Source organism: Gopherus evgoodei, chromosome 9, assembly GCF_007399415.2.
Source record: "Gopherus evgoodei ecotype Sinaloan lineage chromosome 9, rGopEvg1_v1.p, whole genome shotgun sequence".
In the NCBI taxonomy this organism is placed as follows: domain Eukaryota; kingdom Metazoa; phylum Chordata; order Testudines; family Testudinidae; genus Gopherus; species Gopherus evgoodei.
This window is the reverse complement of record NC_044330.1, coordinates 51494263-51516864: the sequence shown is the minus strand read 5'-3', so window position 1 is coordinate 51516864 and position 22602 is coordinate 51494263. Positions and strand designations below refer to the sequence as shown.

At 46.4% G+C, this 22602-nt stretch overlaps 1 protein-coding gene across 3 annotated transcripts in view; it reads right to left on the bottom strand.

Annotated features, from left to right (window-relative positions):
• Positions 1-5462: 5462 nt before the first annotated feature.
• The window catches only part of MAP3K13 (mitogen-activated protein kinase kinase kinase 13), a 159989-nt gene continuing 142849 nt past the window's right edge, over positions 5463-22602 (bottom strand). For all 3 annotated transcript variants that reach the window (XM_030576405.1, XM_030576404.1, XM_030576406.1), the window contains 3 exons: positions 18812-18882; positions 14496-14793; positions 5463-10707 (listed from right to left, as the gene is read on the bottom strand). In XM_030576405.1, coding sequence (XP_030432265.1) covers positions 10606-10707; positions 14496-14793; positions 18812-18882 — 471 coding nt within the window. In that variant the 3' untranslated portion in view covers positions 5463-10605. The remainder of the gene's footprint in view (positions 10708-14495; positions 14794-18811; positions 18883-22602) is intronic.

Sequence of the window (22602 nt, the reverse complement as noted above, 5' to 3'; positions counted from 1 at the left end):
TCATTTGCCTGGTTCTGTCATAGAATAAAATTTCACTTTGTGGAACATAATTCATTTTTATTAGTTCACAATATATGCTGGCTGGTGCTGAGTAGGTCTTGACACCCACCAATTTCCTGGTACTTCATTTTGTCACAGACCCTATAACAATATTCAGACATTAATAGGTACATTGACAATGCTCTATTTCCTACACACACAGCACTTACTACAAGTTTCATTCTGGGCTGGAAAAGAGAAAGTTCAGGTAGAGCATACTGCAGCAACACACACTACTTTGGCTCACTATTAAAATGGTCTTTCCCAGCCGCCCTGAGCTGTACATCTCCACTTTGAGCTCTTCTTATAGCCCTTTTATCGGGCTGCTCGTAGTGCCCCTAGTCACAATCCTGCATAGCAGGAGGTGATTAATAGCCCTCAGCACTTACATGAGAGCTGCCCCTGTGGAGGATTTCTGACTCCGAATTGCTAACTGGTCAGTTGGGTATCTAGCATAGCAGGTTTCCACAGTGCAATCACCACTTGCTTCTTAACTGTCAGTGCAGATCTCATTTTGATGTCCCTGCATGGGAGGGCTGGGGCAGGCTCAGCACAGAGATCCAAGAACGTGGCCTTGCACATCTGAAAGTTCTGTAGCTACTACTCAGCATCCAAAACCTGTGTTACAAGGCGATCCCACCAGTCAGTGCTTGTTTCTTGGGCCCAGAACTAGTGCTCCACCATCTCCAGCTGCTCTGAGAACACCACCAAGCTTGAAGTGTTTCTTTTTATATCCCACAGCAATCTAGCCTCCAAGGAATCATGTTTCCCATAGCTCCTCTTGCTTCTCTGCAAATACTGCAGGACCAGGTGCCCTTCCTGTGCACAGCTGTACAGGTTCCATGCTTCTGTCAGAGCTGACAGCCAGTGAGGAGGGATGGGTGGGTTTGTGGAGATTTTGAAGAGACGTGAACTATTATGGGAAGTAGATGAAATTATGGGCTGGAGAACACTGCATTACAGGCAGTTGAACCCATGCTCCCAATCACCCCTGTGCAGGTTATTTTGGCCCCATGAGGCATTGCAAATACTTCTCAAACCACTATGCACTGAGTAGTGGTGAGTTGCACAGGATACCTACCCATGGTGCACTGCACTCCGTATCGCTACAAGCGCTCCCAGCGAGGACACAGCCCTTTCCGACACAAGGAGAGTAGCGTACACATGGCCTAGATTCTTTTTGTGTGGCTCCCCTTTTTGAAGTTAAATGCTACTGTGGTGGGATACTTTGATATCAAGCATTGCCTCACTCCTGGTGGCTTCCAGGACTATCTGCTCCCCCCAGTAGTCATACGGTAAGCAGGCTCAGAGGTTACCTTAGAGCATGCCTACCCAATTGGGCCCTACACAAAACATAGGCACTGGTGGTGCCAGTGCACCCCTCCCCATAACACACAGTGCATACTCAGAAGGTTGTAGAGCCCATGCCTGGGCTGGGGAAGAGCCATGTTCAGTTCCCTCCTCTACCTGAGAGGAACAGGGATGTGAACCCAGCTGAGTGCCCTAACCATTGGGCTGTGGGACATTCTGGGGCATGTCTCGCTCTCTCACCTCTTGAAACTGTTCCACTTTGCATAACAGACTGAACTATTCACTGGGCTTGGGTGAGAGACAATCACTAAAGCTAGTGGTCAGGGCATCACCTGGGATGCAGGAGAGCGAGTTCAAGGCCGTGTTCCGCTAACTATAATACGTATATAGTGGGGAAGAACTGCAACAGGAGAGACTAAGCCCTTCCACCAAACGCACACCAGTGACATGGGGTCAAATTCCATTTGCTCTCAGGTCAAGGGGGAATGGGAGCCTCAGTGCCCATGTCCTGGGGGAGTGCTAGACCCCCACCACTAGTGGTAGAAGAGGCAATGGGGACACTAGCACCCCCTGCCCTTTTTTTTTTTTTTTTTTTTTTTTTGGAAGAAAGAACTGCCCTGGCACAGGTCCCTGACTCCAGGAGTGTTCGTGGCTGAGACTCCTGAGTAGAGATAGGCACCTCCCCCTGGCAGAGCCCAGTTCCCTTTGAGGGCAGAGCTTAGACCACACACTTCACCTTGGCATTACTTCATGGCTGGCTCAGTGTGCTGCCCTCTGAGAGTCCCAGTCTTAGGCACCTGTTTCGGTCCATGTCTTGTACAAGGAACCCGGGCACATGACTCAGGGCTGCAGATTCCATGACGCAGCAGGGCACCTGCAGGGTAGGCATTGCAATGCTGTAACTAAGTCCCCTTTGTGGCTCTAGCACAGGGTGGTAGCTGTGGCCCACTGGCACACCTCCATGTGCTGCTAGCTGGGAATTAGCTCTGCCAGTCTGATGCCCTTCCTGCAGGTGCTCACTATGTCTCTCTTGGGCTTGGACCTCTGGGCAGGTCACTGTAATCTCCCCCCCCCCCCAGGGAGGTTTGTGTACCAAGGTCTCTGTACCAGGCAATCTTCCAATCCACTGCCCATCAATGGTGCCACTTCCTCAATGGCTGGTAGGGAAACCTGAGCCCACCTTTTACGCCTGGCTAAGGTCTGCGCTGTCCCACGCCTTGCTACTGTTGTCCTGGACTGCCTCCTACATTGCCTCTAGCAAGCTCCTTCTCCACTTTCCTCTGGGTATGCCCTGCCCTCTGGGACAGCTCCATGCTCTCCATAGCCTCAGAGGGAGTGACTGCAGACTCCTCTCTGCAGCCCCTTTCTGCCCTCTGCTACCTGACTTTATATCAGCCCTGTCCGAGTGAGCTTCATCATTTAATTAGTTCTCATTGTTCCCTGGCTCCTCCTCCAGGTGCAGCCCAAGTGCTTGCTTGGCTTATGTAGCCACCGTAACCCTTTCAGAGGCTGGTGTGGGGTGAACACCCCATCACACCAGCCTTTCCTCTTGTTTGAGTAAATTTAGTGTGGTTGAAAAGTGTTGGGGGAATGGTCCTGCAGCCCAGCACTTCCTGCTCCAACATTTTAAGTCCCTCTAGAACATTACCAGAAACCAGGCTTAAGGTAATGTGATGTAAGCTCCCACCTCAGGCTTTATCAGACCCCCTTCCAAGTTACATAAAAGTGGAGCTGGTGTCTCACAGATGCTAGGGGAACTGTTACTACAGACCTGTGAGAGGGTGAAAGCACTGTACATGAAACTCCTTGAGGCCTTGTCAACTTAAGGAACCTGACAACTGTCACAGCATCCTGCCATTGGGCACCCTACATGGTGTCATAAATAGCCCGTGGACAGCAGTTGTGACAGCATATCATCAGGTGCATTAAGGTGAGTTGTTAATAATATACCATGATGCCCATGTACCTAGGGCCAGACACCTCTTAACAGGGAACAGATTCAACTAGAGTTCTGTATCTTTTGTGCTTGTTTGCCAGATGATGAGGCCTCTTGCTTGGGAAAAAGGGTGGACAGACTCCCAAGCGTTTCCTGAACCACAGCTCTAATGAATAGCTCCTTTAGCACTGTACCATCATAGCTGAGATTAGATAAGACACTGGCTAATAAGGCAGGAGGGAAAGCATGGGAGGCCTCGGGCCTGGCCTTATCTGTCTCCTTTTACAAATGAAGTTTTTTCTGATTTCTCCTTTTCTCATGGGAGGTGGAAACAGCTGGGCAGACACCCAGCAACACACCGCAGCTGCTGTCTAGCACATGCGCAGCACGAAGTCATACTTGCTTTAAAAAGTATGTGTGGCACCAAGCTGTGGCTGCTTTCAGACATGCACCCTTGCTCCTAGGTTCTGAGCTCTCTCATAATGTCCTTTCCAAATCTGTATTTGGTAGCTTATCTAGTTATTTTAGTTTCCTGACATGTCATGTCAAGCAGTCTTCACAGAGACAATTGTGCCTTCTCCTGGTACATTAGCTGTTGAGATGTAATGGGTCCCTGTCCAGGAGGGAGCAAGACCCATCTGAGACAAAGAAAGAGCGTGCAGCTTTAATTTGTTTCACCACAGCACTGAGCTCATCCCCAGACAGAGAAAGGTAGTGAAAGCCTTGGAGGTGGGTGACTTGGGGCTTTGTTGGCTCGCACCTTGCAAGGGGAGAGCACTGTAAGAAATGGGTGCTCTGCTGCTCTTCCTGGAGGTTCCTGGTGGCAGGAGAAGCCCTGTGGCTTCAGTGCACTGTCTCTCCTGCCTACAATTGCGGCAAGCTGCCAGCGCCACCCCCAGGGAAGTGAAACTGAGCTGGAAGGTGTTTAGAAGGCAGCTTGGTTCCGTTAGGCTAAATCAGACAGTGTTAGCAGAGATCCAGGGCTTGCGTTTGGAACTAGGGCTTCCTGCCTAGAGAGAAGCAGCTAAGAAAGGGACGAGCAGGGAGAAGGGCCCGAGCTCTTCTTGTTACACTGAGTCACTGCAGGGCTTCAGCTAAGTTGCCCCTCTGCTGGAAAGCTCTGCCCATCACCCTCCAAGGCAGAGATGTACCCACCTTGCTGGGAGCAGCCTTCGTTTGTTCAAGTCCTTGAGCCCAATTCTGCTGTTACATCTGCATGAATCCGGCATAATGGCCTGTGTCAGCACCAGTGGAACTACTGCACAGCTGGCCTGGAGTGGCTGGTTACCCATGTGGTGTGAGTAGATTTCCAGAAGGGCTGACTTGTAGCCTCCTTTGCTCCAGGGTTGTTTGTCCCTGCAGCATAAACAACAGGTGCAAAGCCGAGTATTTGCTCCTGCAGCCCCTGAGCACAGAACTCTGACCTACCAAGCAGGGTTTGACTCTATGGTGTGCATGTCTGTCTGTGCTCTCTGGCTGCCATGGTGTGGACTGTGCCACACCCAGACCTGACATGTTTGCTAGATCATCATCCATGGCTTGTGAACATAATATGTGACAGCTGAGCCATCCGACCAAAGGATGCGTGGGACCCTAAGGGGCTGAAGTCCAGCTCTCCTCTCTGATTGTATGGCTGTTTTCTTTCATGACTGGACAGGTACTGTTTTCTGAATGGTGACTTGGGGACGGGAACATTTTTTCAAAGTACAAAGCAGAACAGTTGGCAGGAGAGGGTTTTGGTAGGGGAAACCCTACTCTGGACAGAAAGAGGGTGCCCCCCACTCCTGACTTGACTGGAGGGAGGACAGTGGGTAAGCCCAGTGGGAGAGCTCACGGGGAGGCAGAGCCAAGACTAGTTGTGGGGGGAAGAATGGCTTGAAGTGCAGGTGGTGGTGGAGCCTGGATCTGTGTCAGCTGATGAAAAACAGCACTTCTGTAAAAATACAGTGCTCATGGCCATGCTCCCATGGCTGGGAATGTACACGCAGACAAGCCCTGCCAGCCTGGCTGGAGAGTCAGGGGCTCTGGTCAGAACCAGGACAGCTAGAGTCAGAAACACAGCTCACTTCAAAAACAGTTTAACTGATCAGCCATTTTCTGTCAGTTCAACAACTTCTAGTATAAATTCTTCAGACACAACACACCACCCAGATGCCAGGCCAAGCCCGGGACGTACTGAAGTACACTGGCTTTTTATTCCATGCATTTGTTTGCTTTGACACTCATTCTTGTTCCCATCACTGTACACTGTTCAGTACAGAAATCAAGTTTGTATCAGGAAGCCACTGTGCAAGGAGGAGAGAAAGGGAGATGAGACACACCAGGAAGGGCTGAGATGAAATGGTCACTTTTAACACACAGTGGGAAAAACAACATTAACCATAAACGCCAGAAGCCAGGCTGGTGTTGAGGAGCTGTCAGAAGCCATGCTGGGTGAGGAGTGGGGAGTGAGCCCACAACTCACCCTTCTCCTGGGAAGGACAGTTTATAGGGAAGAAAAGAAAATCAAGTAGCCCGTCTACGCAGGGGGCTGTTCGCTGGGCATTTCGAGCCTGCCCTTGCCCAGGCTGAACGGCACTGTTACTAGCGCTTCTGCCTGCAGCTCACCCTTTGTAATCCCCTCGTGCAAACTCTGCACTCAAGCCAGACAGCAGCACCTTCTGCGCTCAGCTCCACCCGTGTAAATCCACAGTAAGTCAACATGCTTTGGTGAGGTTACACTGGGCTTACAGCCTTGGCCTCTAGATCTCATCTTCCTAAGAGCTACAGTCTAACCAGAGAATGAAGTCTAGACTTTGCAATACAAATGGACACATTCCTTTGCAGACGTTACAGAGCTATTGCCCGGACTACAAAACCTGGCCTGCTCCTTCCTACCTTGGCACATCAGACTGCACCAACACTGGCACAGCTGCATGGATTTTATTCATGTCACGGGTCAGATTATGATCCTTACTACAGTATTCCTCAGGCTACCTTGTTCCTTGAATTCCTTCATAAACTCAACCCCCGTTCAGAAATATGGTACCTACCACTCCTCAGGAGCGCCAGCACCTGTAGCCCTAGGACTTTTATCCTACTCCTATACCTTGGTTTGGTTTTCACCCTCTGCACACTATTTACAAAAGCTCCCAGTGCTGTGGAATCAGACATACAGCGATGTGTGAGGCCCTACCCTTATGGAGGGACAGTGGCAATGAGATGTGCTATCAGTTATAGCAGCACTTTTCATGAGTTGCAAAGCCAGAACCCCAAAACAACCCCCTGAATGCCCTGCAGCATCCTATGCTGGATAAGACATGGTTTACAGAGCAAACTGTTTCACTGATGTTTCAAGGAGTTTTTAAAAACAACTCAGGCTGTTGCTCCATCCCTTGGCCTGGAAAGGCAGCCTGCCTGAGTGACGTGAATCCGAGTGTGCAGCACCCTGAGCAAGGGGAGCCCAGAAACGATCATAGTTCAAGGCTGGATAGGGCCATAAGGTCATCTAGTCTGACGGGGACTAAATAATAGAGTGGAAACTTCCACAAATAATAGTTGTTCTATGTGCTACAGTGTGGCATGTTTGAGGCCCGATATCTCGGGCCAGAAGCAAGAACTGAAATATCCAGATTCCAGGGCTTCACGGCTTCTGCATTTAGCTTTGATGACAAGATCTGGGACCTTAAAATTGCTTCTGACCTACACCTGACCGCTTCCAGCTTTGATCCTTGGCCCAGTAACATTGGAGATGACTGGCTCTGGTAGGATTTTCCTTTTTATCTACCTGTTATTTCAGGGTATATAGAGGTTTGGAACATTAGAAGGAAGCTGCCATGAGTGTGCGTGGAATTTAGGCCAGGGGTTTCAGTGCCAGGACATCCTCACATGCATGGTATACTCTTTGCTGGGAAAAGTGCGCATGCCTTCAACTAAAGGCAGATGCATAACTAGACCATGTTGAACCTTCTGGGATGGAGACAAGCGCAGGTGCACCCAGGGGCTGCCTGAGCTATCGCACAATGCACACCAAGATCCAGTCATAGAATGACCCCGGAGAGCCTGGCATCTCCTACAGCATAGCTGCTGTCCACATGCTACCAGTGCACAAGGAGCAATAACACTAGCAGGAATCCTGAGGGAGGCACTAGCTGTTGGCAGGATTTCAGATACCTGCCAGCAGGTAATGGGGGAAGTGCCTCTGAGTATGAACAGGGGCAGCAGACCAATGCTAGGGCAGAGAGTGCTCACACCAAAGGGATGATTTTGTACTGCCTCTCCACGAGAGTGAGGAGTGACTGTGACAGACAGTGGAGCTCAGCAATGTGGTTGAAGGCAAGGCCATGAAGAAGCCTAAAGAAGCATGTAGTACAGAAAGCAGGTAGGGCCACAAACTCATGTGCTTCTCAGTATATGTTAGCAGGTGCTACTGTAAGTCTAAGAACTTTCAGAGAACTCCCTCATGTCACTCACCAGGGGCTACCACTATCTCTGTGCGCTGGCACAACAACTCCTATGGGCACCAGGGAATCCTTCATGCCTTCTCAGGCAGGGTCTGATTGATATGGAGTCGAAGCACCTAACTCAGGGCTCTGGCAGTCTACAGCATAAGATCAGACGGTCCCTTCTTGCCTATGCTCTATGGCTGCCTTGGGAAATGAGCAATCTCTTAAGAAAACACTTGACATCTCAGGTGAGCAGGGCTGGCTCGGCACATGGGTGCCCTCTCTGCACATCACAGTCCAGATCACCCTTAGCAGCATAGCCTCTGCTGGAGCTTAAAGCTCTCTACAGGGCCAGGCATCAGCACTCCATTTTGGGGTGAACCCCCCCATCCCTGGCACACTGAATCTGGTCCCCGCTGCATTTGTGGTGGTCAATCTGGCCCCTGTCTTCAATTGCTATGGGACGGCTGCTGGTCCTCTCTCCTCCTTTATCTAGCTGTTTTATGTGAGCATTTGGGACCTCTACTGTAGCACTACCACTAGAATTGATGCCCTGCTCTGTACTAGCAGCCCAGAATGCCTCTCCAGAGGGTCGCTCAAAACTTTTTGCTTGTTTCTCACTATAAAGCACTCGCTCCTGTCCAACCCTTTCCACTCACTCCATCTGTTCCCCCCCCCCCCAACACTCATACCCTGCTGTCCCTCCGTTAATCAGGAGCAAACTCAAATTGCACAGTTTCACCCATGTGGAAGATCTCTAAAGCCCATGAAACTGAGTATCTCCTCCTTTGCCTTGCAGGCCATCCCAGACTGACACAGCCTCCAGAATGACTGTGCTCTGCATGACACCAGCAGAGGTCACAGCAGGGGAGCAAATACTGACAGCCCCTGAATCCAGTTCTGCTCCCATCCTTCTATGATGCACAAGGAGGAAATAACATCACATGGAGAGAACTATTGTGCTAGCAGTAAAGCCAACCTTCTGATCTACAGAAAAGTTAATAAATAAAATAATGTAATAACTTAAGATCTACATGTAGTCCAGCTACAAAAGTTTAAAATATGGAATAATTTAACTTATACAATACTGCTCTTTGTATAAGCAAAACATTTTCCTTCATTCTTGCCACTAGGCTATAAATTATCAAGGCTACGTTCAAATCAACATTTTAACATAAAATGTAAACAAACAAAGCAACAGAAGAACCTGCCTATAGTCCATTCCTGCCGGTCATCTGAGGCTTGTGCATGGCTTCTATAAGAGGGCTGATTTCCCCAGGACACACTGCTCTAGCCACGCTAGCCAGACTATGAGGAAGAGCAGCTGCCTTTCCCAGGTCTTTTGAGGCAGAGCTAAAATTGTTCCAGAGGGAAAATAACTGAAAAACGGACTAAAATCTTTGTTCTGCGTGTCAGTTAAAAGGAGCCGTTTGTTTCTGAATGGAAGGCCCAGTGAGGCCCCTGGGAGTGCTAGGTCGGTCACTCAAATTTCAGTGCCTCTGCCTTTCAGATACCCCCACAAAGTGTCAGTTTCTCCTCCAGGCTGGAATTTAAAGGAGTGGGATACACTCTGAGGTCCTCCACATAAAACACACTCACAACCAAAATCAAGCACTCTCTCCTCTCCCACCCCACCCCTTCCTTAGGTAACTGAGTCCAAATTTTGCTTTCTGTTTTACACCAAGCCTGACACGAAAGGCAGGCAGCTGTTAATGCTTCCAAAACCAAATAATTAATAAAGAGAACAAAAGGAGGGTTGATACTGTTGTCCAGGCCAATGTATTGCCTGGTTTACTCCCAATACACAGCTCTCTCCCTTGGCGCTGGCCAGCTGTGTGATGTTGCGATAGGTTGCCTCTGAAGGTTCAGTACAGGTGTCTCCGGTTTCCTCCCCAGACTAGTTCTCAGGCTTTGCAGAATGTGCTTTCCATGCTTCTTTTGTTTCCAGCACTGTTTTTTTTTTCTTTTTTTAACTGAAGGAAACAAATGGGCGAATAGGAAGTAAGGAGAGGAAGTAAACTGTGGGAAAATGGCACTCTGCAGCTGAAAGATCTCTCTCTGCTCAGCTGGAAATTCACATTGCTTTGTCTGCCATAGTGAAGATGATTGGTGATGGTAAAAAGTGCTGTTATACCAAGTCTTGAGAGAGAATGAGGTTAGAATACATCTGCAGGATCTCACAACAAAATGCTGATTAAAAAATAAACCAAAACCCCATAAATTAACCCCCATTATCACATTCCTGGGGGAATGTATTGATTCAGAAGACCCTGGATGTAAGCACCTTGGTACCAAATTTCTCCAGGAACATGTCCACTTTCTGATTAAAAGTGACCCAGCTGATTATACTGAATGCCATTTGTTCATAGGTTACCTTTGAGCAAGGTTTCTCTTATGCTTCTTCATTTGATAAGACTGATTGGTTTGTTTCTCTTTATCTATTCTCCAACCTTTAGGGCCATGAGGCCTGGTCCCCTGGGAGAGCAGCAGTAGATCCTGATGTGTCCATCATGCTATTTATGTAAGACTCACAAGGAAGTGTGTCTTTCATTTACTTGCTTTCTTAACTTTTTTGCAACAAATTATTGTCTCTCTTGATATATAGTCCACTCTTTACAGTAAAAAGTGTTAAAATGTAAAAAAAAATAAATATCAATGTTACAGTAGCTAGATTCTTCAATAAAATACATCCCTGCCATTCTTGATTGAAATGCTCAGTGAGAATTAATTTCATTTGGACATTTTTCCAGAGATTCAAGTTATTGCAGATCATTTCTGGGATGGGAAGGAGAATCAGTTTCTCTTCTTGTCAAAGTATGAGGGGAGGGGGAAATGAAGGGAGTCTTAGGGAATCCAAATGCCAGTATCAGGAGGGCTTTCGTGGAAAATTTGCCATTACCAAGTAGCAGAACTGCAGGGCTTATTGGTCCTGACGGTTGCATCAGAACACTCCCCTTCGGAAGAGTCACAATCCGATTCTCCAAACTGTGCCTGGTTCTGAAAGGCAAAAGGACAGGGAAACTCTTTTAGTGATTTTCCTGCACTGCAGAGTGACTGCACTGGCAGGATCAGCAGCTGATTGGTGGAGGAGTAGGAGATAGGAAAAGGTCCCCATCAGTGAGTCTATCACTTCTTGTCTTCTGGCAGCCAGCAAGGGGCATTGAGTATCCACAGAAGGTCACCTCTGATCCCCAACACATAGCCACAGAGACCTGCTGGCTAGAGAGTGTAACTGGTGGAACAGGGAAAGGGAAAGCAAGGACCTTCCCCCACACACATGCCCACTTGTCTCACTTACAGAACCGGAAAGGGAGCAGCTGATAGGCCAATCTAATGCAAAATTCCTAAAACCTTAGAAGTTAGGGGAAGAGGGAAGGCAGAGTAAGAAAGATGGGAGAACACAGGCACACAGGAAATGCCATATCTAGTAAGAGCAATCTCTTGTCACCAACAGTGAACACACCAATTGCTTTAGAGGAAGGTGCAAGAAACTCCCTAGTGGAGAATGAGGAATAACTTGCCCTAGAGGAAGTTATTCTGACCACTTAGGCTGGCATTTGACCAAAATAGGGAGGTTTATATTAGGGCTGTCAATTAATCACAGTTAACAGCTGTGACTAACTCAAAAAAAAATTAATCACAATAAAAAAACCCAATCACGATTAATCGCACTTTTAATCACACTGTCAGACAATAGAATACCAATTGAAATGTATTAAATATTTTGGAGGTTTTTCTACATTTTCATATATATTGTATTCTGTGCTGTAACTGAAATCAAAGTGTACAGGAATGCTTCACTTAAAGTCGTCCCAGTTAACGTTGTTATGTTGCTGATCAGTTAGAGAACATGCTTGTTTAAAGTTGTGAAATGCTCCCTTATAATGTCGTTTGGCAGCCACCTGCTTTGTCCACTGCTTGCAGGAAGGGCAGCCCATTGCAGCTAGCTTGTGGGGGCTTGGAACCAAGGTGGACCAGCAGCCCCCGCATCAGCTCCCCATTCCCCTAAGTTCCCTGTGCAGCAGCCGCCCAGCAGGCTATCAATTGCCAGCAGTTCAGCTGTCCCTCCCCCCACTGCCATGTTCTGCTCCTGCCCTCTGCCTTGGAGCTGCTCCTGGGAGCCTCCTGCTTGCTGGAAGGGAATGGGGGGGGCTAATGTCAGGGTGTCTCCCTCCCCCCTGCTCCCCGTTTACCCCATCTCCATAGAGCAGGGAGGACACACGAGAGGGCTCAGGAAAGATGGAGCTTCCTGGCAGCAGCTGCTCTCTCAGCTTCCTGATCTACTTAAAAAGGCAGTGTACTTAGAGTGGGGTCAGCGTACTTAAAGGGGTAATGTGCATCTTTCTCTCCCACACACACAGTATGTGTCTCTGCCTGCCATGCTGTTTCCCCTCCCTCCATTCCTGCTGCCTTGTACAGTGTGAGTTAACCCTTGACGGCTCAGACAATTGCTAGTTCATCATTTAGCAAGGCATTCCCTGGGAAATATCCCACCCTCTGACTCCTCCACCTCAACCAAGTTTCACAATCACACACACACACACACACACAGAGATAGATATAATATAGTCTTTTGTCTGGTGAAAAACATTTCCCTGGAACCTAACCCCCCTTTATTTATACTAATTCGTATGGGGAAATTCAATTCGATTAACATTGTTTGTCTTAAAGTCGCATTTTTCAGGAACCTAACTACAACTTTAAGTGAGGAGATACTGTATATTATTTCTGATTACAAATATTTGCACTGTAAAAATTATAAACAAAAGAAATGGTAGTTTTCAATTCACCTCATACAAGTGCTGTTGCGCAATCTCTGTAGTCAAAGTGAAACTTACAAATGTACATTTTTTTTTTACATAACTGCACTCAAAAACAAAAGGATGTAAAACTTCAGAGCCTAAAAGTCCACTCAGTCCTACTTCTTGTTCAGCCGACTACTAAGAAAAACAAGTTTGTTTACATTTACAGGAGATAATGCTGCCCTCTTTTTATTTATAATGCCACCTGAAAGTGAGGACAGGTATTTGCATGGCATTTTTTGTAGCTGGCATTGCAAGGTATTTACGTGCCAGATAGGCTAAACATCTGTACGCCCCTTCATGCTTCGGCCACCATTCCAGAGGACATGCTTCCATGCTGATGACGCTCATTAAAAAAATAATGGGTTAATTAAATTTGTGACTGAACTCCTTGGGGAAGAACTGCATGTTTCCTGCTGTTTTACCTGCATTCTGCTATTTATTTCATGTTATAGCAGTCTTGGATGATGACCCAGCACATGTTGTTCATTTTAAGAAAACTTTCACTGCAAATTTGACAAAATGCAAAGAAGGTATCAATGTGAGATTTCTAAAGATAGCTACAGCACTCAAACCAAGGTTCAAGAATCTGAAGTGCCTTCCAAAATCTGAGAGAGATGAGGTATGGAGCACACTTTCAGAAGTCTTAAAAGAGCAACACTCCAATGCAGAAACTACAGAACCCGAACCATCAAAAAAGAATTCAACTTTCTGCTGATGGCATCTGACTCAGATAATGAAAATGAACAGGCATCTGTCCACACTCCTTTGGACTGTTATCAAGCAGAACCCATCATCAGCATGGACGCATGTCCCCTGGGATGGTAGCTGAATCATGAAGGGACATATGAATCTTTAGCCTGGGGGTTCTTAAACTGGGGGGCGGGACCCCTCAGAGGGTCATGAGATTATTACATGGGCTGGGGGGGTCACGAGCTATCAGCTTCCATCCCAAGCCCCGCTTTGCCTCCAGCATTCATAAAGGTGTTAAATATATTAAAAAGTGTTTTAATTAATAAAGGGATCACACTCAGAGGCTTGCTATCTGAAAGGGGTCACCAGTAAAAAAGTTTGAGAACCACTGCTTTAGCGCATCTGGCACATAAGCATCTTGTGATGCCGGACACAACAGTGCCATGAGAGCGTCTGTTCTCACTTTCAGGTTACATTGTAAACAAGGAGCAGGCAGCATTATCTCCTGCAAACGTAAGCAAACTTGTTTGTCTGAGCGATTGGCTGAACAAGAAGTAGGACTGAGTGGACTTGCAGGTTCTAAAATTTTACCCTGTTTTATTTTTTAATGCATATTTTTGTACATAATTCTACATTTGTAAGTTGCACTTTCATGATAAAGAGAATGCATAATATTACTTGTACTAGGTGAATTGAAAAATAATATTTTTTTTTACAGTGAAAATACTTGTAATCAAAAATAAATATAAAGTGAGCACTGTACACTTTGTATTCTGCACTGTAACTGAAATCAATATATTTGAAAATGTAGAAAATATCCAAAAAAGTTTAAATAAATGATATTCTATTATTGTTTAACAGTGCGATTAATTGTGTGATTAATTTTTTTAATCGCTTGACAGCCCTAGTTTATATCCCTTCCATTTTATTATTTAAATTCTGATTTTTCATCCTATCTAATGTAACTGTGGATGCCTCATTAGTCATATAAATCATCTCTCATCTTCTGAAGCCTGTTAAGCTCCTGGCCTCAACAATATCTAATGGCAATGAGTTCCACATGCTAATTATGTCTTGTGTAACTTTTATCAGTTATACATTTGCTGCCTTTCAATTTCCAGGGTGAAGATAAGTGCCCAGTCTACCCTCTCTCTGCAGTACCTCTCTCATTGCCCCTTTCTGCGTAGTCCCAGGCTTTTGCCCCTCTAGTCATATGGATTTCTTGTATGGCTTCTAGTTATTTTCACCATCTGACAGAAGAGGAAGGGGAGTACTGAAGGCCCCACTCACCTCACAGCTGTGTTCATCTGCACAGAGCTTGCCCAATGACATCTGTGTCTTCACCCTGCGCACGGCGCACTCTTTGTCTGAAAGACCATCAGACTGAGTGGAGATCTCGATGGGGATTTCCGGAGTCTGGGACAGCATGTCCTCTAGCTTCTCAGTTAGCTGGTCTTCCAGCCTGTTGGCCATCTCATCTGGGCTGTTTGAGTGGTCGCTGGTGTTCCCCTCCTCTCCATCGGACACAGAGAAGTTCTCAGAGCTGAAGGTTGAGTAGGACTGGCAGCTACTAATGCAGCGGTGAGGCCTGCAAGCCCAGGAGAACAGCTTAGCTTCACTTTGCTCAATCCCTGCATTGCAGTGTTTCTGTTTATACTGGTAAATCATTTCCCCTACTCCACATTACTGGCCGAGCTGCTCCACATCATACCCAAAGGAGCTTGGCCCTGACAAGCTAACCCACTTCCATTGAACACTCTGTAGGAGACTGCGTTAGGATGGTCTCCAATTGCCCCTCAGTTGCCACCTTTCTGGTAGTTCCAGTCCCATCCTCCACCTTTGTAAAGTTCACTAGGCAGGGCAAGGGGGCCAGCAAAGAACACTTCTCAAGCTGGAGCCCAGTCGCTGATGGTAAATATTTCAGCTTTGCCTGGGGAAAACTGCTTCTCACTGGCTCCTTTTCCCAACCCCAGAGGTGTAAACAGCCAATCAGAGTTCTCTCCCCACCCCTCAGGAGCTGAAACCATTCTCACAAAATGGGAGGGGAAGAGGGAGCAGAAATAACTCAGGGTGGCCCTCTAACCCCTGGGAACAATGGGACAGCTCCTTTGTACTTCCTCCCCGCAGCACCCAACCTGGAAGGGACAGTGAGGATCCTACTGCAGCCCTGCCCCAGGCCCTGGAGAGGGGTGAGAAACCCCAGGAGCTGCAGGAAAAGCAGCGGTAAGGTTGGAGGAGGCAGAATTGATGGGGGCTGGAGGGGTTGCTAGATGTGATGTCACCTTCATTTCTGTACAAAATGATAGAGGCTTCCCACTTTTTTCAATCTGCTCTATGCATCGGTAACAGGCTAACCATATGTTGTCGGCCCCAAGTATTATTATTATTATTCAAAACAAAGCAACATTCAAACACAGCAAAACAAGTTGCCAAGATTGCAGGCACACAGCTATGGTTTGAGACAAAAAGTATTAGGAAAATGTTTAAAAGTGAATGACATGATCCAAATTTTCAAAACCTGAACTTGAGGCTTGTTTTCTGATTTTTACAAAATTCCCAGAAGAGCTTTTGCTGGGGCTGAGAAGTGGCATGCTAAATTTCATAGGGAATGGTCTCTTTACAGAGAACTTGAGAAGGAAAAGGTGTTTTTTGGAGGGGGCAGGGGCGTGAAGGGCTCTGTGATGGGGTGTCTACCCTGCACAGAAGGCAGAGCAAGTTAGATTAGGTTGATTAACCTGTTTGGATGCACCTGAGGGAGAGCTAGGGTTTGAAAGGCTGATTGATGATGGAGCCTATCTGAGAAGAAACAAGCAGGGCTGATATAAAGCCAGGAAGTTGGCAGCAGAAGAGGGCTGCAGGGGAAGTAGTCTGCAGTCACTCTCGAAGAAGGGAGTTTGGGTTCGTAAAACCGGGTAGGGGGAAGGGTGCGAGAAGATGCAGGAAGGAGTCCCGGGGAAATAGCAGCAGGGTCTGGGAGCAAGCAGACCACAGGTGCTAGACACAGGGTCCCTGGACTGGAACCCAGAGTATAGGGTGGGCCCAGGTTCCTTTATAAGTCACTGGGGAAGTGGCCCAGAAAGGCAGTGGAGCAGAAGAATGCCGTGGGGCAGTTGTCCAGTGGGATTTTGCTACCCTGGAAAGGAAGGAGTAGAGTGACCTGGCCAGAGGATCAAACCACAAAGAGAGAGCACCCTGAGTTGTAGAGAGGGAGGATGCATGGCACATGAACAACAGAAGGGGATGTTGGACCTGGAAGGAGCTAATGCCTAAAGCAGCCAGAAGGAGGCATCTTCACAGTGACTGTATCCCATGAGAGGCTTATAAAGTGAAGCTAGCTTTAGCCTTAATTATGGCACGGCGCGGCACTGATCCTTGACAGGGGCTCCTAGGTACTACTACAAAAGATATTATAATAAATCTGAAGCACTGGAATACTTTCCATATATCCCTTATGAAACTGTACAACTGCTCAAGCACTACAGCACAATGTCTGAACATGTCCTCGCCCCTTTCCCACCTCCCTGCTTCTGCATTAACACTGTGCAGTTTTCAGCACGCTCCTGCATTGGGAAAATCACAGCTACTCGTTCTGGCAGATCCCCTGTTCAAAGCCTCTTCGATCATATGTTCCACTGCCGCTTTCCTCAACACACCATGCCCAGGGGCAGCACAGTGCACTGCTCAGCTTACTGGGACTGAATCGCTGCACAATCACAGCAGATGCCCCTCTATGCAGTCTAAGCAGCACTATCTGGCTGATGTCCCTGCATGCTGTCAAGTGCACAGCACTTCTGAAAACCTGCTGGGCAATGAGTGGGCATTAGATTGGCACTGACCCCATATAAATATCCTACCTGAGGCCCCTCCACACTAAAAAAGGGTACTTTCTAGGTGGCAATGGTTCATGATTATTCAGGAAAGCAGGTCATGTCCCCTGGTGCTGAGTGAATGCACTGTACAGCAGATTTCATTCCACATGCTGAGAAATGCCACTAGCCATTTGAGTCACCTAATTTACACAAAGGTTCCCATTCTCTATTTGCTCCAGCTGGCTGGGAAGAAATGATGCTGAGTTTTCCATGATAATTGATGGTGGTTTTATGAACACTTACCCTCACCTTTTATTGCAGGATTAATCAGAAGGAATATGGGGTCTTGTCCCAGGAGAAGAGCTTTTAATACTTCACACCTGGCAGTGGCAAACAGCTTCAGAAGGTGGTACAGGCCAGATTCTATACTCTCTGAGCCACTCGGTCCAGATTTTACTACACTGTCCACAAATGTGAATCCTTCAAATCCCCTTTTCATCCTACTTTGCAATATTTTGTTAGACATAGGTGCACCTTTGTTACTCCACTCTGGAACATTCATTCCTAGCTCTCTTTTCCTTATGGAAAAGATATGTTGTGGGGAGCATGCTCTAATTCACCCACAAATCTCTGTAGCGATCACAGGACACCCATAGCACAGCTGACACAAGGGCAGATGAGGGTGCTTTTGGTACTGACACCCTCCTTTTCCACTTTTACTCATGTGAAAATCCTTTTGAGACAAGATTTAGCAATTTCTAACACTATGCAAGTCATAGGGAACACTCATAACCCTTGACTAAAATGTTTGGACAGTGGAGGAGCCCCTGCCTAGAGCAGCCAAAGCCAGCAGACCAATTCCTCCAATAGGAGCAGAATGGAGATCTTGGAGGTGGAGGGGAATCTGGGTGACAGGTCGTGGGAAGGAACCAAGGGGCTGAGTAGAGAAATTCAGTATAAACTGTGTGAGCCAAATTACTGTAGTTGAGACCCTAATTAAAGGGCTGCAGTTGGATGTAGCTAATGCTGTTCAAAATGTTTCACTCGACTCCCCTCCTTAGTCCCTGGGCTCCTCTCCAGGATCCCTGCCTTCAATTACCCAAGCCCCACTTTCTCAAAGGGGGTCATGATCGCTGCCTTATGGGGAGGACCTGACCCTGTTTCTGATAACCAGGCTTTTGATGAAGTGACGTCCGTATAATCAAGGCTGCACTGTTCTAGCCCAGATGCTGGAGTCATTCCCTTGCCCTCTGCAGCAACAAATCTGATAAAGAACTTCTGAAAGATTCTGTCGAGGATGCCAGACCCTGGCAGTTTCAAGCTTAACGGTACAGACATTGGAGATACCAGCCTGGATAGCAGTGGCCTCTTGCACTGATCACACATGGTGAGGTTCCTGCCCAAAAAAAGCCCATGATGGAGAGGAGCTGTGCTGGGGAGGCCTGCAACTTGCAGGGGGCTGAAAACAGCCAGGCACAGCATGAGGCATCACAGAGGGGACACTCATGTGACTGAGCTTGTAGCTAGTTGGACCGAAGCTCTTGCCATAGTTTATGGTGCTGATGATCACCACAGAACTGGCCAAGCCCTTGACAGAGTATCACTACAGGGTTGGATACATTTCATGCCGGAACTTGGGCAATGATTTCGCAGGGCCCTATCACGCTGAGGCAGAAGGCTCAGAATTCCCAGCACAATGCCATGATGTTAAGTGATATGAAACTGAGCCAGATTAAAAAATAAAAATGGATTTCTGCTTACCACTCAAGGAAGGATTGGTGGGGTTTAGCTATTTACCTCTGTCTCCGTGGGAACTCCACTTCACTGTCCACTTCTCCCTCTTCCTGTTCTGAAGAGTCATCACCACTCTGGCAGGGGAAAGAGAACTATGTTACTGAACTGATTTAAAACAATCAAACAGCTACCTAGCTGCCACTTGGTTCTCTGGTACAAAGCCACTGCACCAAAAGGTTTCATAGCGTTTAAAGCCAGAAGGACACTTAGATCATCTACTTTGATCTCCTGTATATCGCAGACCATTAATTCACACCCAGTTACCACCATATGGAGCCCAGTATCTTGAGTAGACTAAACATTTCAGTCCTCAAGAGACTAAGCTGCTATGTGTCACAGGCTGAGAACAGGGGGACGGAGGCACCACCAATAACATATGCTAAGACAATCCCAGCAGATGAACCAATCCCCCCTGCTGCAGAGGAAGATGAAAACCTTCAAAGGTCCCAGCCAATCTAACCTGGCAAAAAATTCCATCCTGATCTCTAATCTGGTGATCACTTAAATCCAGAGCACATGAGCAAAGCCACACTAACCAGGCATCTAAAATACAGGATTCTCTGTACTACATCAGATCATTTGGTCCACCCAGTCTGGTGTCCCGTCTGCAGCCAGAGCCAATCCCTGCTGCTTCAAAGGAAGGCAAAAAACCCCTAACCCTCAAAATACGTCCAGCTAATTACGCATCAGAGGAAAAAGTCCTCCCTGAGCCATGCAGGTGAACAGCTGAAGCCATGAGGCATGAGATTAAATTATATTAATTGTCATAATGCAGAGCTCCAAGAGTTCGGAGCATGCTGAAGGCCGTTCAGAGAATCTGTTCTCTCCATGGCCCACGAAGGAAGGGAATGAACTACAGCATTCCAAACAAATAAGGAGTTAAAAACTTCTACAAGCTAAAAGTTATGAAAAGCGGAATGGTGCAGGAAAACTCTGAGATGTGGCAAATGTTTCACACTGGACGGACAGAGACATTTGACTGCTGATCAATGTAACAGGAAATCCAACCAATCGGGTCTTAGAGTCATCATGCGCGAATATTATAAAGGTCTGAGTTAAAACAGCCAGGGCAACTTCTGAGATACTGGAATATCCCAGCAATATTTCTGAAATGGGGACATTTAACACAGAGTTTAGATCTTGTCTTCACAGGGACACTGACTGGCAGTATAATTATACTGCTATAGCTATGTTGGCATTACTCCCATATGGATGCTCTATTCCAGAAGAAAAGTGACTTGGTCCTTTGTGTTTTGCAGTGGGGTAATTTTTCTGGACCAAAGTCACTTTTTTTCCAGAACAGTATCCACATGGGGAATTATACCATCATAGCTACCTACAGCAGTAGAATTCTGCCACTAGAGTTTTGCCAATCAATTTCCCTGCATAGACAAGCCAGAGACTGGCACAGTTTTACAGTCTTTCAAGTGACAAGATGACCAAAGATACAGAATTCAGCAGGGACACAATGTGCTTTACTGTAGAATTATTAGCATCTAGTTTTGAAATATTCTTTGACAGCCACAAGGTCACACCTGAATGAAAATTATTCCAATTCTCTGGTTCCAAAATTATATCATTAGGGAGAGATGTACAGTATTTTGGAGTGATAGGAATATAACATGACAAAAATACTGAAAGAAAACTTATGGAAATGAGGTAGCCTGAAACACAGCACTGGATTCTGGGGACATCTCAAAGGTTTATCATGCAATTTAGAAGCAGTGGAGTATAATTAGAAGAAGTAAAACAAGCAGAATTAGAGTAATAAGGATACAGTCACATAGTCCCCATAACTCTCCGAATAAGCTAGCTGACTCTAGTCAATAATGCATAGAAGCAGGGGAGGTATCTGAGAAAATTAAAAGTGAGAGTACACCAGAGTCTAAAGGAAGTAAAAAGGCAACTGTGACAGAATTGGAACTGTTCATTAATCATCATGAATACTGGATGTTGACCGGGTTATGGGGAGGTTTACTGTATAGTTTTAGTTTAATATGGAGCTAATGGGAAAACAAGCAGAAAGGAAAAGAATAGCTGAAGATAAGCCACTTCTCCGTAAACATTTGAGGGTTGTTAAGAGACACTACCAGGAGAGGAAAAAGCCTGAGATATGGAAGATCAAAAGGACTATAGCAGTTAAAAAAAAAACACTCTCACAAGGAGTTGTTCCTAGAATATTAGGGTTGGAAGGGACCTCAAGAGGTCATCATTGGAAGCTGGGAGCAAGCAAGCTTTGACCTGAGCTCAATAATCCAGCCAAGAAATGATCAAGCATGGCTTTTTTTAATTACGATTTGACTACAAATGAGATTTAACCACTTTGTCTGGTATTTTTCTCAAAATCTAATGTCCTCCTGGCAGACTTCATACAAATACTCTTTGTATTTCTCCTCCAATATAGCCTGTCCTTTTCTGTCATGACCCTCCCTTCTTATATCTTTTTTCCTATCTCTTGAAAAATTGATTATTTTATTAACTTACACACAAAAAACTACATTAAAAGAACATTATTAAGGTTGCAAAGTCAAGCACTGAAAAGTTAGGAAATGCCAGGCTGCCTGCATAACATTAATTTGCCTCCCCTGTGTATATGCATTATGATACATTCTTTAATTATGTGACTGCCTTAACCATGACACCATCCTTTCTCTTCCTGCAATTCTCTGCCTTGTTCACTAAACACCTTCCAACTTCCAGAACAAATGAGACAGGGCCCTATAGAAAAAAGCAACAATGGTTCATCCCCAGAGCAATGATTCGTCCTGTGTACTGACCGAGGCAGGGGTCTTGTGGAAAAAAAATAGCAAGTGATCACGTAATTAAAGACCATCTCATAATGCATACACACAGGAAGGTTGATTTAAGGTTGCACAGGCAATCTGAATTCTGGCATTTCCAAACTGTGGAATGCTTGACTTTGCAACCTTAATAATGTTATTTTAATGTAGTTTTGTGTGTGTAATTTTCTAGGGCTTTTTTAAAAAGCAAACTAGAAAAACAAATCCATCATGTGGAACCATATCGCCAACCACATGGGCCATCAGTAAGGTTTGGAAGCTTTAGATCCAATGCACTAACCTCCTCCACTTTAGCTAACGAAGTAACTGATAGCAGTAGTAGGTTGTCAACCTCCATATGGACAAGTCACAAGAGGGAAATGAGGCATATATTTTGTCAGTGGGTTTCATAGCTATTTGTTGCCAGTACAGGAAATGTTGAGAATCGGGAATCCTCCACTCTATTCCAGGTTTTGAAAGGAGCGCACTTCAGTGTTGAGACCCTTTGGGTCCTATTCCCCCAAAGGCTGACATATTCTGTGCCCGGCCCCACCAACCTATGCTTCTCCCAGTACCAATCTCACTTTACCTTCACAACCCAGTCCCATTTCAATCCCCTTTGCCCTGGGTCCAGTCCCCACCCTTGTCCCAGTCTCTCCTCTGGCCAGCTCCCCAAGCCCTGCTCCTCTGTTCTCTGCATACCAGCCAGGCCGGTTCCCACATCTCCCCCTTGTTGAGTGCCAGCAGGGGAAGTATTGAGAGCACAGAAGACTACATCCCTTCTCTCAGGTCTTGTTCCTGGAACCAAAGCACTCCCAGGCTGCAAAACAGAGCAATTGCAGGGAGAGTCTTTCAGCTCCAGGCTAGAGCATGCTCAGTGCAGACAGAATCTTTGGGGTATTTAGCTGCCAAAGCCTCTATAGAAAGAACAAATCACAACTTTTGGAATCTTATAACTTGGGTAAATTTAGACAATCTCACAGGAACTCCAAAAGGTGTTTTGCTGACACTAGG